The sequence below is a fragment of the Bos indicus x Bos taurus genome, chromosome 21, assembly GCF_003369695.1.
Source record: "Bos indicus x Bos taurus breed Angus x Brahman F1 hybrid chromosome 21, Bos_hybrid_MaternalHap_v2.0, whole genome shotgun sequence".
NCBI classification, from domain to species: Eukaryota; Metazoa; Chordata; class Mammalia; order Artiodactyla; family Bovidae; genus Bos; species Bos indicus x Bos taurus.
The window spans coordinates 69,474,753-69,495,123 of NC_040096.1; the positions used below are offsets into that span (position 1 = coordinate 69,474,753).

General features: G+C 56.8%; 1 protein-coding gene across 4 annotated transcripts in view; it reads right to left on the reverse strand.

Moving 5' to 3' along the window:
- Window positions 1-19,466, reverse strand: part of BRF1 (BRF1, RNA polymerase III transcription initiation factor subunit) — a 53,178-nt gene extending 33,712 nt beyond the window's left edge. Inside the window, exons 1-4 of one of the 4 annotated variants that reach the window (XM_027521913.1) lie at window positions 19,246-19,466; window positions 14,920-15,051; window positions 12,620-12,631; window positions 685-822 (exon numbers count right to left, since the gene is read on the reverse strand). In XM_027521913.1, the coding sequence (XP_027377714.1) occupies window positions 685-822; window positions 12,620-12,631; window positions 14,920-15,051; window positions 19,246-19,429 (466 nt within the window). In that variant the 5' untranslated portion in view covers window positions 19,430-19,466. Of the gene's footprint in view, window positions 1-659; window positions 834-12,619; window positions 12,632-14,919; window positions 15,052-16,843; window positions 16,989-17,350; window positions 17,457-19,245 lie in introns of those variants that run through there. The other 3 variants (XM_027521908.1, XM_027521907.1, XM_027521909.1) reach the window with 3 other exon arrangements.
- Between the last annotated feature and the right edge of the window lie 905 nt (window positions 19,467-20,371).

The window sequence follows — 20,371 nt, forward strand, 5'->3', positions numbered from 1 at the left end:
ACACCGCTGCCCCAGCTCCCACCAGGAAAGCAGAGGCGGAGGCCCGGCTGAGAGATAAACTCTCCCAGAGAAAAAGGTAAGTAAGTGGACAACAGGAAAGAAGAGACCAGAAGACAGGTCAGCGGGGCAGCAGGCGAGCAGAGAGGAGGCCAACGTGCCCCCCGGAATCCTGCCAGGCTGTCCCCAACACGCAGAAGAAAGACCGCAAGCGGTCAGATGCTCACGGCACCCGCTCTCAGAAGCCGTGGGAGGACACGGGGCCAGCAGTACGATCCACGCGGGAGAGGCGAGGGGCCCAGCGGGACAGGAAAGGAGACACGAGACACGGGAGCACACGGGCACCCAGCCCCAGAGGACGTCCTCACGGAGACGTGACGGGCAGGCCCGCGCCCACGACGAGCCTGCCATCCAGGCACAGGGAGGCCGCACAGCGTCCCCTCCGAGAAGCCACGAGCCGGCCCGTGCAGGGAGACGCTGCAGGGCCCTCGGGGCGGTGGGCCGAGGCACCCAGCGGCCCCACCCCTCAGCCTGTGCGCCTCACCTAACCCTCCAGCCGGTTCCTCCCGAGGCGTCCCAGCAAACACAGGCACTGAGCACGGGGGAGCCCACGAGCAGAGGGAGGCCCAGCAGGCGCCGGGAGGCCGGGCAGCGAAGGATACGCGGGGTGCCCTCTGTGCGGCACACCAGGTAGAGGCAGGCGGCCACCACGTGCGCCGTCCTCCGGCCCCGGGTCAGGTGCTTGCTCACGGCCATCTTGAAGAAGTTGAACGCGGTGTCCAGGCAGTGCTGGTTCAGCTGCAGCTGGTTCCCCAGGTGGTGGATCTGACGCCTCCCTAGGACACAACACGACACGTTACCGCGGATCCCAACAGGCGAGCCGGCGGCTCGTTAACACTGTCAGCGTCGGTGACTGCCTCGGCAACCTAAGGCAGAAGAGTCGAGGTCTACCCGTTTCCTTTCACGCTCTGCAAAACATCCCGTTTTCACAGGGGTTCCAGTAAAACCACACGTGTGGGCGCGGAGTGCGAGTTCCCTGCAGCGCCACGTGCCCCGAGGCACCCTCCCCCAGGGTGGAGTGGGTCAGGTCAGCCCGGGAGCAGAGCCCTTCCCAAGGCCCCTCGCTCAGTGAGTCTGGGAAGGGCTGCGGGTAAGCCGGCCGCCTGGCGCTGAACACTGACCGTGGGCCCCGAGTCCACGTGCTCCACCACAAAGGCCCCTCCCGTGCCTGAGCGCCCAGGCCGCCGCCCGCGCCCACCCAGCCTTCCCCACGGGCTCCACATCAGCCTCCTCGCAGGCTGGTGTGCACAGGCCGGTCAAGGACCAAGTCTGCACGCACACCTCTGCCCGGAGCACGGCCCTCCTGGGAGCCACAGGAGCACCGAGGGGGAGGCAGACATGGCCTGTGCAACCGGCGAGCCTCACAGGAGCCAGGGGCTGGGGCACATGCAGCCCGCCCAGCGTCCTCCCGCCCCCGGGCCCTCTCTCCTCTAGCAAAAACCACTCTACACTGCGCCAGTGGCCTGTGCTTCCCCCACAAAGAGCTAGGAGCCAATGCCGCTGCCCCTGTGCCAAGGACTGTGGGCTCAGATTGACCCCTGGCCAAAGGGAGGTACCCAGCGAGCTAGCGCCCAGGGGAACAGGCATGAGGGCTGGTACCCAGCAGTTGGCATGTCCCGTGAGTGCCCTAGCCCTTGTGGCCCTGCCCCCTCGACCTCCAACACAGCCTGCCCGGAGCCACGCAGCTCCGAGGCCTCTGGTCAGGCTGAACTGAGGCAGGATCATGGTCACGGTCCCAGAGCCGAGGCCAGGGCACAGCCAACATCCTGACCATCTGCAGAGAGAGGAGGGCGGGTCGCTGCTGCCCATCACAGCGCGTGCGCCAGGATGTCAGGTGTATAGGCACAGTCTGCCCCGCAGCCCAGCCAGCCTCGGGGCAGACAGAGTGGTTGATGAGAGACCTTCAGGCCGGAGGCTCGCGCCACCCAGCTCCTTGGTGTTCACGGGGGCTCCGCTAACACGGAGAGGAAGGTCCTTTCCAGAGGGTGCTCACAGAGCCCGGGACCCAGCTTAGCCCCACATACCACGGGCCAGGGTCCCCCAGAAGTTGGGTGGGGGGCTTGAAATTATAGCAGCAAGTCACCTTATCACGTCTTCCTTGCTCTATAGCTCACATACTGTAAACTTCACCCACTTAAGTTGTCCCACGGAGTGGTTAGTACATTCACAAAAGTTGTTCGACCATTACCGCTTTGGTACATTCCATCACCCAAAAAAGAAGCCCTGTAGCCATGAGAAGTTACTCCCAGCCCCCCAAGTTGAGTTTTTAATTCACGCACATCGGGCAAGCACAATCGGCATTCTGAACAAATCACACGACACAGGCGTGTGTGCAACCTTTAAAAGCACAAAGGTATCAGTAAATGCAAACACGCAAAACAGACTCCCAATTAACCAACCTCAGCTTACTCTCCTAAGAATAATACAGGAATGCAAAAAGTCAACTCACTAGCACATCGATGTCTTCAAACTTTTGACATTTTGTGAAACTAAGTCCTGCGTCTCCCTTCAAGACGGCACCCAAGCAGCATCCTCCCAGAAGCATGGAGACGGCAGAGAGCACAAACGTGGACACAGCGCGAGGACCGGCCAGCGCCCCGGGGGCACGCGGCGGGAGGGTCTGACCTGGCGGCTTAAGAAGTGGAGCCCTGATGCTACAGGGCTCGGCCCAGAAGCCTCCACTCACCCGGAGGACCTTCGCAGTGCCAGCCGGGCCTGTGCAGCACCCAAGTCAGGGTGCACAAGCACGTCACACCCATCCCATGTGGCAACACACGAGAAACCACGCCTGTGATCAGAACCAGGGGCACCAAGAAGCCAATGGGCGCCCTGGGTGGGCTACAGGCGTGAACAGGTCAGTTTAAGACCCACATTCATATAAACATGGGCCAGCAACGGACAGTCACCCACCCTGTGTAGAAAACGCCAATGTGGAGAGAGAGGAAGAAGCACCAGGCTCCACAGGCAGACTGCTCAGAGAGGAGAGCGTCCCAGGTCCATGATAATCTCAAAGTACTGGAAAGACGCCAGCACACAGGAGAGTAGGGACAGGCTGCGATCAAAGACAGTCCTTGAAAAGTTAAAAATGTGGTCACTGAACATTTTGTAAAAACTCAGAAATAACCAAACCACAGAGTGGGCACAGGTGAAGATTTAAAAAGAGAGCTAGGAGCTGGAGGAAGGGCCGCCCCCAGAGGAGAAGGGCGGCTTCCAGGGGGCAGGCCCCAGAGGGAGGCACGCAGCTGGCCAGACAGGCAGACGTCCAGGCACGAAGGATCACCCAGATGAAGAGGGCCTGTGATTAGGACAGACGACACCACAGAAAGAGCTAACAGTCCCACCAAGCGTGCAAATGAGCAGGGGAGCCGCGGGGGATGAGGCAGAGATCCGCAGGGGCGCTCTCCCGCACACGCCTCACACACACTCACTTTACACCCCGGGCAAGAAGGCACTGGCTGCACGAGGAAGGGAGCCCGGCCAAGGGGAAGCAGCCGCCACACAACCCTCGCTGTCCTCAAAGGCCCCCAAAGCGCCCAACCTCCTCCTCCTGTCTGCCCGGTGAGGCGCCTCTCTGCTGCCTGCAGGACCCGCCCACGGCCAGCCGGCCACAGCGCGTCCTCTGCCGCTCCCGAGTATACCTGCTTTGCTGATGAGAGAGCTGGCTGGTTTACTTGAAGATTGACAACAGTATGGACTTAATACCATAGATTCAGATCATACCAAATACAACCGGACGGAACCGGCAGGACAGGGACGGCGCTGCCTGGCAGGTTCCGGAGGCTGGAGCCACGCGGACACGCAAGTCGGGTTTAGAAAAGGCAGAGGAGCCAGAGGTCAAACCGCCAACATCTGCTGGGTCACAGAAGCAGCAAGGGGCTTCCAGAAAAACATCTGCTTCTGCTTCACTGACTATGCTAGAGCCTTTGTGTGGATCACAACACACTGTGGAAAATTCTTCACGAGATGGGAACACCAGACCGCCTGACCTGCCTCCTGAGAAGCCTGTATGCAAGTCAAGAAGCAACAGTTAGAGCCAGACACTGAACAAGGGACTAGTTCAAAAGTGAGAAAGGAGTGTGACAAGGCTGCATATTGTCACCCTGCTTATTTATCTTATATGCAGAGCACATCATGGGAAATGCCAGGCTGGATGACTCACAAACTGGAATCAAGATTGCCAGGAGAAATATTAACAACCTCAGATATGCAGATGATACCACTCTAAATGGCAAAAAGTGAAGCAGAACTAAAGAGCCTCTTTATGAAAGTGAAAGAAGAAAGTGAAAAAGCTGGCTTAAAACTCAGTATTCGAAAAACTAAGATCATGGCATCCAGTCCCATCACTTCACGGCAAACAGAAGCTGAGGACGTGGAACGGTGACAGGTTTATTTTCTTGGGCTCCAAAATCGCCGTGGACGGCGACTGTGCCCATGGAATTACGACACCTGCTCCTCGGAAGGAAAGCTATGGCAAACGTGGGCAACGTATTAAAAGGCAGAGGTACCATATCGCTTTGCTGACAGAGATCTGTATAGTTAAAGCTGTGGCTTTTCCAGTAGTCATGTGCAGAAGTAAGAGTTGGGCCATAAAGAAGACTAAGCACCAAAGAATTGACGCTTTCAAATTGTGGTTCTAGAGGAGATTCTTGACAGTCCCTTGGACTGCAAAGAGAGTAATTAAACCAGTCAATCCTAAAGGACAGCAGTCCTGAATATTCATTGGAAGGACTGATGCTGAAGCTGAAGCTCCAGTACTGTGGGCACTTGATGCAAAGAGCTGACTCACTGGAAAAGACCCCAATGCTGGGAAAGACTGAGGGCAGGAGGAGAAGGGGGCGGCAAAGGGTAAGATGGGATGGTTAGACAGAATCACCGACTCAATGGACATGAGTTTGAGTAAACTCCCGGAGCTGGTGATGGACAGGGAGGCCTGGCATGCTGCAGTCCATGGGGTCGCAGAGTCAGACATGACTGATTGACTTAACTGAACAGATGTTAAGGAGCAACTGAGGGGAACACAATAGTAGTAGACTTTAACACTCCACTGACACCAGTGGACGGACCCTCCAGAGAAGCAGTGAAGCAACAGAGACCCCGAGTGATACCACGCAACAGTGAGCCTTGGTATGAATCAGTAAAGTAACAGAGACCCCGAGCGATACCACGCAACAGTGAGGCTTGATATGAATCAGTAAAGCAACAGAGACCCCGAGTGATACCACGCAACAGTGAGGCTTGGTATGTTCCTGATGTTGCATCCGAAAGAAAACACCACAATACACATTCTTTTCAAGCACGCAAAGAACATTCTCCCGGACTAACCGCGTACTAGGGCACAAAGCCAACCTCTACAAACGTAGGGTGTGGAGACTGTTTCCAGCATCTTCTCTGAGCACAATGGCATGGAACTGGGACTCAATCACAAGAAAAGAAACGAGAGAACGAACCACACGGAGACTGAACGGCTGCAAACGCCGTGAGACGCACAGACCGCAAAATCTGCTCGTTGAGGAGTCGCGCCGGACTCTCTGTGACCTCACGGCCAGCAGCCTGCCGAGCTCCTATGTCCATGGGATTTCCCGGGTAAGAATACCGGAGTGGGTTGCCATTTTGTTCTCCAGGGGATCTTCCTGATCCAGGGATCGAACACAAAATCTATGGGATGCAGCGAAAGCAACTCTAAGAGGCAAGTTCATAGGGATGGAGGCCTTCATTAAAAAACAAGAAAAATCCCGAGTAAACAACCTATCTTACTACCTAAAACAGAAAAAGAACAATAAAACCTGAAGGAAGAAGAAAGGAAATAAATAAAATAGTCATTTTTAAAAAATAGAAAAAACAAAATCAATAAAACCAGGAGATGATTCTTGGTTTCAAAGAGTAAACAAAACTGGCAAACCATCGGCTGGGCTCACCAAGAGGAAAAGAGAAGCCGGACAGATGAAATAAGGAATGAAACAGGAGCACCCTCACCTGACACCGCAGAAGCCCAGGGAGCGGGAGCGCGCCACACGCAAGCGGACACCGGCAGAGCCGGCAGCCGAGGAGAGGAGCCCCTGTCCAGAAACACACAGCCCGCCAAAACTGAATCAAGAAACAGACGATGTGAACAGACTCCATCAAGGGAAGTGAAACAAAATCTGTAAAACAAACAAACAAACCCTCCCTACAAACACGAGTCCAGGACCAGATGGCTGCACAGGTGAATTCTACCAAACATACAAAAAAGAACTCACTATACTGACTTGTCTCAAACTCATCCAAAGACTGAAGAGTGGGGAACACTCCCAGGGACGTTCTGTGCAGCCGGCGTCACCCTGACACCAAACAAGAAAACCACAGGCTGGCCTCTGTGAACACAGATGCAAAAATTCTCAACAAAGTATTAGCAAACCAAATTCAACCACACAGATAAGAGATCACACAGCACAATCGAGTAGGGTCCATCCCAGCTTCATGAGGATGGCTCAACGCCTGCAGACCCATTGATGCAATAAACCACATTAACAAAAGAAAAGTCAAAACCACATGATTATCTCAGTAGATGCAGAAAAAGCATTTGACAAAAGTCAATATTCATTCACGATAAAAAATTGTTACCAAAGGGGGAACAGCGGGAACATATCCCAACATAATAAAGGCCATTTATGAAAACCCACAGCCTATATAATACTCAGTGGTGAAAAGCTAAGAGCCTTCCTACTAAAATCTCGAACAAGACAAGGATGCCCACTCCCACCACGTCTATCATCATAGTATTTAAGTTTTAGCCACAGCAATCAGACAAGAAAAAGAAGTAAAAGTATTCAAATTGGAAGGTAAAAGGTAAAACTCACTATATGCAGATGACATGATACAAATATTCTAACAGAAAACCCTAAGGGCTCCACACAAAAGCTACTAGATCTAAATGAATTTAGTAAAGTAGCAGGATACAATATTAACATTCAAATATCAGTTGCATTTCTTTACACTAACAATGAAATATCAGAAAGGGAATGTAAAAAATACCAATATCTTTTAAAATAGCACCAAATACATATACCTGTGAATAAACCTGGCTAAGGGGGTGAAAGACTTACATGTTCGGAATTATAAACCATTAATAAAGCAAATTAAAGACGATTCAAAGAAATGGGAAGATATGCTTCTGGATTGGAAGAATATTGTTAAAATGGCAACATCTAAAGCAATCCGCAGATTCAATGCAATCTCTATGAAAATACCCATGACATTTTTCACAGAACTAGAACAAATAATACGAAATTTTATAAGGAATCATAAAAGACCCAATCCCGAGGCGTGGCGGGGGGGCAGTGCGGGAGGCGTGACTCTCTCACCAGACTTCAGACAATATGACGAAGCTACAGTAACCGAAACGGGGTGGTGCTGCCGCAAAAACGGACGCACAGATCAACAGGACAGAACGGAGGGCCCAGAAATAAACCCACACACTCATGGGCACTTAGTCTTCAAGTAAGGAGGCAAGAATATAAAATGCGAAAAAGACAGTCTCTTCTGCAAGTGGTGCTGGGAAAGCTGGACACTCACATGTCAATCAATGACGTCAGAACACATCCTCACGTCCTGCAAAAAACCACAATCTTACCAATGTTCTCTTAGGTCAGTCTCCCAAGGCAATAGAAATAAAAATACACAGATGGGACCTAATCAAAGTTAAAAGCTTTTGCACAGCAAAGGAAACCATAAAAAAAAAAGCAACCTACAGAACAGAATATGTTGAATCACATGCTATAGAGCAGAGATTGGCAAAACACTTAAATCGACTACACTCCAACAAAGAAATAATAAAATGGAAAAACGCAAACCTCAACCTCTGCTTCATACCACATATAAAAAATTGATTTGAGGCAGATCACAAACTTAAATGCAAAATGTACGACAATAAAGCTCCTAAGTGAAAACACAGAAGAGTATCTTCAGACCCTAGGATAGACAAGAATTAAGGTCTTTTAAAATTTTATCATTTTTTATTTGGCTGCATCCAATCTTAGTAGCAGCACGTGGGATCTTAGTTCTGTGACGAAGGATCAAACCCAGGTCCCCTGCACTGGGAGCCTGGAGACTTAGCCGTTGGGCCATCAGGGAAGTCCCAAGAATTAAGATCTTAGGTCACAAAAACCCCTAACTATAAAGATGGATGTATTGGGACTCTGTTAAAATTAAGAAATTTCTGTTCATCAGAAGACATTAAGAAAGTGAAAAGCCATCTACTGGGAGAAAGACTCAAAATACGTATATGCATCAGGAGACTTGAATTCCAAATTTATAATGAAGTTTACAAATCAGTAAGAAAACGATAACTCAGTCAAAAAAAAAAAAAAAAAAACGTGTACAAAAGATGCAACAGGCAGCTCAGAGAGGACCAAGCAAAAGCAGCCAATCTCACTGCTCACCAGGGAGAGCACAGCAAGGTCCCTGAGTGCTGTGCGCCACCCAGGAAGACCAGTAAGTGCAGGGGCCGACACGTCCACTGCAGACCAACACGCACGCCGTATGCTCCAGGACCCCACCTGCAGCGCCGTCCCGAGAGACGAGCCCACCGGAACATACACGGCAGCCGCAAGGACCGCCAAGTGTCCGTGGCAGGAAGAGGACGCGGCACATTCACAGATGAAACCCTGCGAGCAGACAGACCTCTGAGACACACACGAAGGACGCTGTGCGATGCCAACTGTCTGAGCAGAAAAACCAGGGAAACTGATCGACAGGAGGGAGCCTTCTGGGGCCCAAGAAACACGCTGGCCCATGCTGTGTGCTCAGACCTTAGGTCACCCGCGCTGACCCGGCGTCCTCCAGGTTGGTACAGTCATGCGTTTTACATACTTTATGCCAAGAAAAACAGACAAACAGAAAGAACACAGTAAAACTTCCCCTGAGAAATGTCTCCCACGTGAAAGGGTTCATCAGGTCAGTAACAAAAGCTCCAGCCTAGAGGCATTTGAGAATTCCAAGGAGAGAGAGAAAACCCAAAGGTCCAAGTTAAGAAACAGTGAGATGGTGACTCAGACGGGACTGCATCCCCGTGCTGGCCGCGAGCACACCTTGGCCCACCCTCCGTGGGCACCCACCCCAGCCCTGCCAGGCTCCCGGAGGGAAGGCGGGGGTGCAGGGCTTCTCTCCCGCTGAGCCGCACCTTTCCAGCGAAGCCAGAGGCGAGCCCACGAGAGGGGCCTGGGGCACCGGCCTCCGGGGCGGAGGCGGGAGGCTGGGCCCCGAGGGAGCTGGACCACAACGCAGACAGCCTGTTTCTCCTCCACTTCTCTCTCGTTTTCTAAGAAAGGCACACGAAACTGAACATAAATAGTAACAACTGAAGGTAAATCCACAGATTCCAACCCAACCCACTAGGCTGGAGGCAGGTGGCAGGAAGCGAGTGCAGGACACCCCCATGGGAGGACAGAGCAGCTGCGGCGGAGAGAAGGGGGTAACCAGCCACGAGGGGACCGTGGGGGAAAGACCTGGGCCCGGAGGAGGTGCCCAACAGACCGAGAAAGAGACGCACGATTAAGTCAGCAAACAGCCGTAAACGCTGTTTAAACAGATGAACACACAGCATGAAATAAGAGTAAAGCTAACCGACAGCAGGAAGCTCCCTGCGGTGCACGCAGCGCGCTCCACCCGATCGGTGCGCAGGCCTGCAGTCACACACGCGGCCCCAACTCATCACCCGATCGGTGCGCAGGCCTGCAGTCACACACGCGGCCCCGACTCATCACCCGATTGGTGCGCAGGCCTGCAGTCACACACGCGGCCCCGACTCATCACCCCGATCGGTGCGCAGGCCTGCAGTCACACACGCGGCCCCGACTCATCACCCCGATCGGTGCGCAGGCCTGCAGTCACACACGCGGCCCCGACTCATCACCCGATCGGTGCGCAGGCCTGCAGTCACACATGCGGCCCGACTCATCACCCCGGTCGGTGCGCAGGCCTGCAGTCACACACGCGGCCCCGACTCATCACCCCGATCGGTGCGCAGGCCTGCAGTCACACACGCGGCCCCGACTCATCACCCCGATCGGTGCGCAGGCCTGCAGTCACACATGCGGCCCGACTCATCACCCTGGTCGGTGCGCAGGCCTGCAGTTACACACCACGCGGCCCCGACTCATCACCCGATCGGTGCGCAGGCCTGCAGTCACACACCACTCGGCCCCGACTCATCACCCGATCGGTGTGCAGGCCTGCAGTTACACACTCGGCCCCGACTCATCACCCGATCGGTGCGCAGGCCTGCAGTCACACACCACTCGGCCCCGACTCATCACCCGATCGGTGTGCAGGCCTGCAGTCACACACTCGGCCCCGACTCATCACCCGATCGGTGCGCAGGCCTGCAGTCACACACGCGGCCCTGACTCATCACCCCGATCGGTGCGCAGGCCTGCAGTTACACACCACGCGGCCCCGACTCATCACCCGATCGGTGCGCAGGCCTGCAGTCACACACGCGGCCCTGACTCATCACCCCGATCGGTGCGCAGGCCTGCAGTCACACACCACTCGGCCCCGACTCATCACCCGATCGGTGCGCAGGCCTGCAGTTACACACCACTCGGCCCCGACTCATCACCCGATCGGTGCGCAGGCCTGCAGTCACACACGCGGCCCCGACTCATCACCCCGATCGGTGCGCAGGCCTGCAGTTACACACCACGCGGCCCCGACTCATCACCCGATCGGTGCGCAGGCCTGCAGTCACACACGCGGCCCCGACTCATCACCCGATCGGTGTGCAGGCCTGCAGTTACACACCACTCGGCCCCGACTCATCACCCGATCGGTGTGCAGGCCTGCAGTTACACACCACTCGGCCCCGACTCATCACCCGATCGGTGCGCAGGCCTGCAGTCACACACGCGGCCCCGACTCATCACCCCGATCGGTGCGCAGGCCTGCAGTTACACACCACGCGGCCCCGACTCATCACCCGATCGGTGCGCAGGCCTGCAGTCACACACCACTCGGCCCCGACTCATCACCCGATCGGTGCGCAGGCCTGCAGTCACACACGCGGCCCCGACTCATCACCCGATCGGTGTGCAGGCCTGCAGTTACACACCACTCGGCCCCGACTCATCACCCGATCGGTGCGCAGGCCTGCAGTTACACACCACTCGGCCCCGACTCATCACCCGATCGGTGCGCAGGCCTGCAGTTACACACCACTCGGCCCCGACTCATCACCCGATCGGTGCGCAGGCCTGCAGTCACACACGCGGCCCCGACTCATCTATGTTTCTTAGAGAAGGTCCGGGAGACACACAGAATCTGCCTGTATCTCTCCTCCAAAAGCGACAGAAGATGACAGCAAGGACATACAATCAGCATGAACTCACCAGGACAAAGGAAAAAGCACAGGAAGTCTCTGGGGACAGGCAAGGCCGGCACATGGCGGGCGCGCTGAGGGGCCGCCGGGGAGAAGCCAGTCTGGACAAGAGCAGCAGAGTCGGGGCTGGAGCTCACGGCCACCCTCGGCCCCCACAGCCCCGTCCAGCAGGGACAGGATGCTGACGACAGAGGGGGACCGGCCGGGCGGAGGCAGAGCCCGCCCCTCCCCGGGTGCTGGGCACTGACCTGGGCAGGAGCCCTGGGGAAGGGGCGAGGGCGACCACCAAGCAGGCTTGCGCAGCCTCAGACTGTGCTGACCCCGTTCCCAGCAGCCCGAAAGCTCCGCTTTGACTTCATAAACGAAGCCGTGTTTAAAGTCGGATGGGGCATTTCTCTCTGTGTCGCTGGCTTACATCACACTTCCATGAATACGTCTGCACGAACGCTACTCTTTACAACTGATTTGGGTCCGAGGGACAACCTGTTTTGGGCTTTTGGAAATAGATCCATTCTCTACCGGGAATAAAGTTCTTCACATGCAGACGATCTTAAAGGTGGGCGCAGAGAAGAAGAAAGATTACAGGACAGTACCACCTAGAGGACAGCGGCGGGGCTGGGAGGAGGCCCGAGCGCTGCCCCGGCGCAGGCGCGGGCCACCCGCAGAAGAACTCTGCTCTGGAAGCACCAGGGAGCCCCCTAAAGACACAGGACTGCAGGCTCCCAACACCGTGCGTGCTAACTCAGTCCAACGCTGTGTCGCCCCACGGACTGCAGCCCGCCAGGCTCCTCTGTCCATGCCATCCCCCAGGCAAGGATACTGGAGTGGGTCGCCATGCCCTCCTCCAGGGGATCTTCCCGACCCAGAGCTCGGGCCCGTGTCTCGCATCTCCTGAATCGGCAGGTGGGTTCTTCACTAGCACCGCCTGGGAAGTCCTCCGACACCAGGGCCGGGTTCAATCCCTGGTCAGAGGACTGAGACCCTTTAAGCCGCGCGATGTGGCCTACATAAATAAAAAAATGTGCGTGCCCTAAATTTGTATACACATAGTCTACGCAGGCAAAGTAAAAGACCAACAAAACCATGGGTAGAAAGGGGCAAACCCACAGCCACCATGGAGACTTTAATACACTCCTGCAGCGACAGGCAGACAGGCAGAGCCAGGAGCAGTGAGCCCTGGGGGAAGCCTGGCCCCAGTGGTGTGCACACGCACCGCAGCCCCTGCAGAGACACGTTCTTTTCACGTGTCCAAACTGACTGTAACTGACCAGACAGATGTTGGGCCATGAAGTCAAAGCATTCAGAAGACCGAAATCCTGCAGAATATTGTCTCTAAACACAGAAGAATCAAGCTGGCTATAAGAAAAGACCCAACAACACTAACAATCCATGGGGTCAGAGGGAAAAGCTCACCGGAGAAACCTAACACATTCTGATGTGAGTCATAATTAGAAGCCCACCACCTGCCCTCTCAGTAGTCAACAGCACAGTTGTCAAGCCCTGCTGGACTGGGGAGCAGCTGGCTGAGGGTGTGCTGGCCGCCGCCATTCACAGCAGCAGTGGGCAGCCAGGCGGGTCCTTGAGAGCCACGGACAAGGAGACCAGGCTGCAAGGAAGGATGCTCCACCTCACCCGGCATGCCGGTGAGGGCTGCGAAGCCTGGCAACACGTCCCGTTGGGAGGCACTCGGGTGCCAGCACGTCCCTGAAAGGGTGCTCACAGAGGCCTGAGGCGCCCCAGCAGGGTGCCCTGCCTGAGAGACAACAGCCAACATCGTGCCCGGCTGTGAGAGCATGGTGCATCCTCTCAAATCAGCAACCAGACACCTGGACACAGTGTGGTGCTGGAGGTTCTAGACAGCACTGTCAGGGAAGAAATTTAACCGGTGCCTAGACTAGACAGTAAAGCAAGGCTACATCGATTTTCAGATGACATGATCTCATATATAGAAGATTCTCAGAAATCCATTAAAAAACTATTAAATGGGATTTTCAAGGGTTGCAGGATACAAGATCAATACACAAATATCTATCATATTCTATACACTGGCAACAAACAATCAAAAAATGAAATAAAGAAAGCAATTTCATTTATAATAGCATCAAAAGGATGAAATATTTAAAATAAATTAGCAAAGATGAAAAATTTATACTTTGAAAACCACAAAAATTGTTTGAACAAGTTAAGGAAGACCTAAACCAATGCAAAGGCACTCTGCACCAGGGGTGAGGAGACTCCGCCTTATTAAAAGAGCACCATCCCTGTCCCCAGACTCATCTTCAGACGCCACTGGTCCCCGTCCCCAGACTCACTGACAGAGGCCACTGGTCCCCGTCCCCAGACTCACTGACAGAGGCCACTGGTCCCCGTCCCCAGACTCACTGACAGAGCCCACTGGTCCCCGTCCCCAGACTCATCAACAGAGGCCACTGCTCCCCGTCCCCAGACTCATCTTCAGACCCCACTGGTCCCCGTCCCCAGACTCATCTTCAGAGCCCACTGCTCCCCGTCCCCAGACTCATCAGCAGAGCCCACTGGTCTCTGTCCAGTTCTCAGTGGGCTCTTTGCAGAAACTGACAAATGCAACCTAAAACTTGTCTGTAAATTCAAGGGACTCAGAACAGGCAACAAAACAGTGTTAAAAATGAAGAACAAACGGGGAGGAGTCAAACTTCCTGACTTCAGAACGTGCTACTAAGATGCAACCAGCAAAACGCTGACATGAGCCTGCAGGGCGGAGGCGAGAGCCCAAACCCCTGCCGGTCGCCGCCTCCCGACAAGGGCGCCACGGAGGAGTAGCCTCCTCAGCAGTGGTGCTGGGAAAATGGGTACCCACGTGCAGAAGAGTGCAGGTGGGCACTTACCTGAACACCAGACGCAAACACGAACTCAAGGTGCCCGAAACCTCAGCCTGAGAACTAAGACCACAAAACTCGGACGGAAACACCACTTTATAAACCTCTGCTACTTGGACGGAATCAGGCAATCTTTCTTACTAACGACACAAACGCACAGGCGACAGAGGAGTGAACAGACCGCACATCTTCAAAATTAAACCCTCTGTGCTTCACAGTTCGCCGTCAACCCACAGAATGGGTGAACGCTTTTTGCAAATCATAGAACTGATGAAAGACTTATGTATGGAGCACATAAAGAACTTTTACCACTTAATAAGAAGACAAATAACCCAATTAAAAACAGGCCAAGCTTAGAACAGACACTTCTCCCATCTGTTGTGGGCTGGCACTCTCACAAAACACAACGAAAGTGGTCACACTGCAGGTCAAACTGCTGTCCCCACGTCATTTCTGTGCTCACTGAGACGGACTGGCTTCAGAAGGCGCGGGCCCACTGGGTCCCGAGGGCGCATGGAGCAGCCCCACAATGACTGCAGCAAGCCCAGGGTGCCCAGCAGGGGCCCAACGGCTGGGGTGGGGCCGCCTCGAACAGTTCCTCCCGGCAGGCGTGCTGGTCGCTGCGGGCCGCCACGCTCGCCCTCTGCCCCGCACCCCATCCTGCCTGGGAGCCCACCCGCCCCTGCAGCCCCCGCAGGGAAATACCGTTCTGCAGGGTCTGTGCTCGCGACTCCTTTCCCAGGCTCACGTGGAAGCCGCCGCCCAGCGTTGGGGCTTTGCCAGCACCTAGAAACACAGATCAGACGGGTGAGCCAAAGCCCAGCAGAGATCCGTGGCAACAGTTTTTCGTTGCCTCTGGTGTTTCCAGAGCAAGAACTCAGAGGGGTCAGCACGCAGACCAGGAGTCTGCAGTGAGTGACCCCCACCCTACCGCCTCCTCTGCCCTGCCCTGGAGCCCAGAGGAGACCGTCACACAGCGCCCGCCTCCCCAGGCTGCAGCGCAGGTCTGGCCCCTCACTTGGCCCTGCAGCCCTGGGCCGGCCCCTCTCATGTTACCACAGCCATCTCGGGGGGAGGGGGCTGCGGGCTCCTGGAGGGGAGCCTTGTCCGTGGGGCTGGAGGTCTGCAAGAGGCACCTGTGCGTGCCCACCCACCCACCCGCAGCAGTAATCTAAGGACCCTGCTCCCAGAGCGTAGCCGCGGCTGCACTCAAGAGCACTCCGCCTTGAATCTCCCACCAACTCCAAGCCACCCCAGGAAGTCTCAGATACTCTGCTCCACAGGGCTTCAGGGCTGGACTTCTGCCCTGATAGCCTCCTCTGGAGACAGCCAGGTGGACATCCGAAGGTTCACTAGACTTAACAAGCCCCAGCCCTGAAGCGTGATCATCAAATGAGCCCCACGCCAAAGGGAGGGCCTGGACGCCAGAGCACAGCAGTGGGGCGGGAGGAGCTGCCCGACCGGAGTCCAGCATGCCTGTCACAAAGCACAGGCCACAGCACTAGACGCTCAAGTCAGGGGGCAGGACCGCACAGTCAGCCACGGGGCCTGCGGGAGGACCACGTGGAGGCTCATGTGTCAGGAAGCGGAAGAGCCAGATCTCTGAGATCTGAGAGGAGGCCCCCAGGAAAACGCATGGCCCAAGTCCTGGGGCCGTGAGGCTCGCCTGGGTCATCCCTGGGCGGCCACAAATGCAGACAGCAGGAGAACAAGCTGGCCTTCGGCTTATCTCTGGCTGTGGCATCTGTGATCTTTTGGACACAGGAGCCACCACAGCAGCCACCTGCCCAGGAACACCACACTGAGACCTGCGTGCGGTGTCCCAGTGCTGCCCAACTTTTATTTCAGAAGAAGGGAAAAAATATCACCGTTTTAACTGAAATGAGTCTGTGTCTTAAATAAAACTGTTACAAGAATTCTGCATTAGAGGACAGACAGGGAAGCAGTCTAAACCCGCTGAAGCCCCGGGTTCCAGGAGCACGGACTCGGGGGCCTCCCTCCCAGCCACCTCCCCCGGCCTGCCTGCCCGGACAGACCCGGCGACCAGCACGGGCCACACAGAGATACCGCCGGAGCAGTGTGGAAGTGGTTTGGGTGAGTGTTCAATGGCCGGCAAGGCCTGAAGTCCGCCCCGCCCTCCCCTCCCCTCCCATCCAGCTCTCCCCTGACCCTCTCTCCAGCAGGCTGTCCTCCCCAGCCCCGCCGTCTCTCCCATGCCCCCAGCACCTGTCCTGGGGCTGCCCAGCCGCATCTGCTCCGGAAGCTGGCTCCTGACTCACTCTCCCCAGGCGCACTCGCACACACTCACTCACACTCGCACACACTCACACTCGCACACACTCACACACACACCACTGGTGCTCTCCAAGGTGCCTGTGTATAGCCTCAGTCCCCCACATGCAGAGGAGGCACAGGGCCTGAGTTCTGGCAAGGAAGGAGCCTCCCTGGGCCGGGCCAGCAGGGGAGGGGAGGGGTGGGGACAGACACCAGCCCCGGGACGTGGTCACAGCAGACACACATGGAGAGCAGTGGTGGAAGGTGTGAAAAGTGCTTGTTCAGCAAGTCTCAGACCACTCACCACCGGCTGGGCTCCGCTGAAGCCTGGAGGAAAGTTTGAGCTCCACCTCTGGCCAAAACCACCAGTGCATGCTGTGCTAGTCCTTCAGAGGCCCTTCACACTGTTCCCTCCACTAAAAACATCTGATATTTTCTATAACAAGATCCTGTAACAAACAAGATACAACCAGCTAAAGCTATCAAGTAGAAGGCGGTGCAGTTTCCACCACCCGAGGTGGGCCAAGAGCGCCCCCGTGTGGACAGCATGGGTATGGCCAGTATCTGCACCCAGGGCACCGCCTCGGGCTGGGGTCTGCAAAGGCCAGAAGGTCCAAGACCCAACGCTTGCGACTCCGCAGGGGCGGAGGGGAGACTGGGGCCCTGCTCAGCCACTCTGAGCGTGGAGGACCAGCGGAAACAACAACACCCCGAGAGCAGACAGAGAAAAGCAGCACGCTGCCCCTCCTCCAGTTCACTCCCAGGCCCGTCCAACACGGATCGGCCAAGCCCTTCCTAGGCCTGTACTCACTATTCAAAGTGCGGGGCCTCTGTTGCTGCTGTGAAAGTCCTTTTAAGGGAGGACGACCGCACGAGGTCCAGCTGGGCAATTCCAGGACAGAAGGGAAATCCAGTGGCCCCTCGGCCTGAGCTCAGACGTGGGGATAACGCTTCTAGAGCACCCGAAAGGTCCTGGGAAGTCCACACTGAGCCCACGCATGGGCTTGTGGATGGACACAGACCTCGGACGCTGGTGAAGAAACAGCTAACCCGGGCGGCTGCCTAAACGTCTTTCAACCGAAGAGCTTCTCATCACAGAGGCAGGTCTGAGTGTGGAAACCACCCAGCACGGAGCACACGAGGTGACCCAGCAGCAGCACACGTTTTAGGACCGAGGTCCTCTCACCCAGCTGCCTCCAGGACAGAACTCAGCCACTTCCTGGGAGCAGGTCCCTTCCGCCTGGACCTCAGGGGGGCCACAGGATAGAAACAGCCTTTCGAAAAACGGTGCTGAGGGAGTTCCCTGGTGGCCTGGTGGTTAGGATTCTGGGCTTTCACTGCCAAGGCCCAGGTTCAGTGCCTGGCCAGGTGGCGCGTGGCCAAAAAGAAAAACAACACAGTGCTGGGGAACCGGACATCCACTGCAAAAAGCAAACCTCAGCCGCACACCACACCCGATATGAGGCTTAAACGCAAAATGGTCATGAGTCTAAACATAAAATATGAAAAAGTAAAACTTAGAAGAACAGTGTGTCTCGGGCTTAGGGAGTTTCTTAGAATGACAGAAAAAGTACAATTTGGAGGAGAACGGGACGACAGAGGGTGAGCTGGTTGGATGGCATCACCGACTCAATGGACATGAGTTTGAGCAAATTCCGGGAGATAGTGAAGGACAGGAAAGCCTGGAATGCTGGAGTCCATGGGGTCCCAGAGAGTAGGACACAGCTTAGCAACTAAACAACAATAAAAAAAAAAAATCAATAAAGGGGACCGCACCTAATTTAAGCTTTTAATCACAATTTTAAACTTTTGCAAATAACCTGTCTAGCAAAGGACTTGTAACTACAATATTTAAAGAGCGCTCAAAACTCACCCTGTATAAAAACAGCAAGAAAACAACCTGCATAAAAACTATGCACAAAACTACCGGAGCAGACATTTCAGCAAGGGGGATTCACAGCTGTTCAGCATCACTGTGCCCTAGGGGAGAGCATCAGCATGAGAGGAGACACCACAACACACTAGGAACACACGGAAAGCACCTGTAACGGTACAGGCAGCACCAAGTCCTGGGTAAGCAGCTTATGAGAATGCAAAATGGTGTTGCCACATTGGAAAGTCAGTTTGGCGGCTTGTTACCCCGTTAAACACACAGCTACCATCCGGTCCTGGGTGACCCGCGTCCGTGGCAGGAGCCACCCCCAAGTTCCCGCAGCTCTCTCCGGATCGCCTCGGACTCGCCTTGGAAGGGGCCCCGCTGCTTGCAGCGCCCCGGGCGAGTCGCCGGGGTCCCGGGCTGAGGGACGGAAGCGGGTCCCCAAGGGTGGCTCCGGGCCCTGGAGAACCAGCCGCGGGCGCCGGGGGTCGGGGAGCTCCGTCCTCAGGGCGCAGCGACTGAGTCCCGAGGCGCGAAGATCCCTACCCCGGAGCCGCGGGGCTGAGCCGACCACCGCGCGGGGTGCGGGAGGCTGACGTCCTCGACCCCGGACAACCGGCCCCGAGGGGCCAGGCAACTGCGGGCGGACCACAACTGGAGCCCGGGCCGCCCTCCGTTACCGAGCCGCTCCCGCCCGACCCGGCCCCCGGGGCCAGCCCCCGCCCCCGGCCCCCTGCACACCGCCCCCCGGCCCCCGGCCCCCGCCGCCCCCGGTCCCTGGTCCCAGGCCCCCGGCTCCCCGGGACCCCCCGCCGCCCACCGGGACGCACCGTCCAGGGACACGAACTGCCCCACGGCCGACGAGCCGCCGCCGCTGTTCTCCACGAACTGCACCTCGGACACGATGATGTTGTCCTCGAGCACCGAGCCGCAACCGGTGCACACGGCATCGCCGCGCGCCGCGTCCAGCTCGATGTCGGTGCCGCCGCACCCGCGGCACACGCGGCCCGTCATGCCGGCGGCTCCGGGGGCCCGGCCCGCGCTCCAGGCCGCCCGCCGCCGCCGCCGCCGCGCCGCTCAGACTCTCGCGAGGCCGCCGCCGCCGCCGCGCCGGCCGATTCGTAGCGGCAGATTCGCCGCGCGCGCACTGGGACGGCGACGCCCGCCGCGGCCGTGCCCGGCGGGACGGCCGCGGACTCCTGGGCCGAGGACTCGAAACTGCCGCCCCGCGCCGGGAACGCAGCCACCGGGCCCGGGACTCGGACCCACAGGCCGCAACGGCGGGCGCCGGGCTGGAGGGGGGCGGGGCGGGGCGGGGCGGGGCGGGGCGGGGCCCGGGGCGGGGCGGGGCCACTGCTCATAGGCGGGGCCTGGGCCGGCGCCTGTCGCGGTGGGCGGGGCATGGTGGGCTGGCGGGCGAATCCCAGGACGTGGGCGTGGCTAGAGGTGGGCGGGGCCTGGAAAGGGGCGCTCAAGACTGGTCGGCTCAGGTCAAGGGTGGAGACCCGGCGGCGGGCCCGGCTCGCTGCCTACAGGCCGGGCCTCCGCTTGTGGGTGCTCCGGACCCCAGTGCCTGCAGGCCCGGCCTCCGCCTGCCGGTGCCCCCCCACCCCGCGCCCGCGCGCTCTGCCGGCAGGCCTTACCCCGTAACAGTCGCTCGTGCCGCCCTTGTTCACCCACGGCAGGCACGTTTCTGTTGTTACATCGTCTCCAGATGCCGTTGGGTCCCCGGAAATGGGCCTGAAAAGAAATGCGCAAGACCGTATTTTCTCCTCTCAGCCGCGTGACCTGATCTGAGTTTCCCAACCAGGGATTGAACCCGGCCTGCCACAGCGAAAGTCCAGAGCCTTAACCACTAAGCCAGCAGGGAACTTCCAAGACCGTTTCTTAAAAAACTTAAACCTTGACTATGGGAGCTCTAACTAAATCCGAAAATGTCCCGTTCCCACTTGAAAG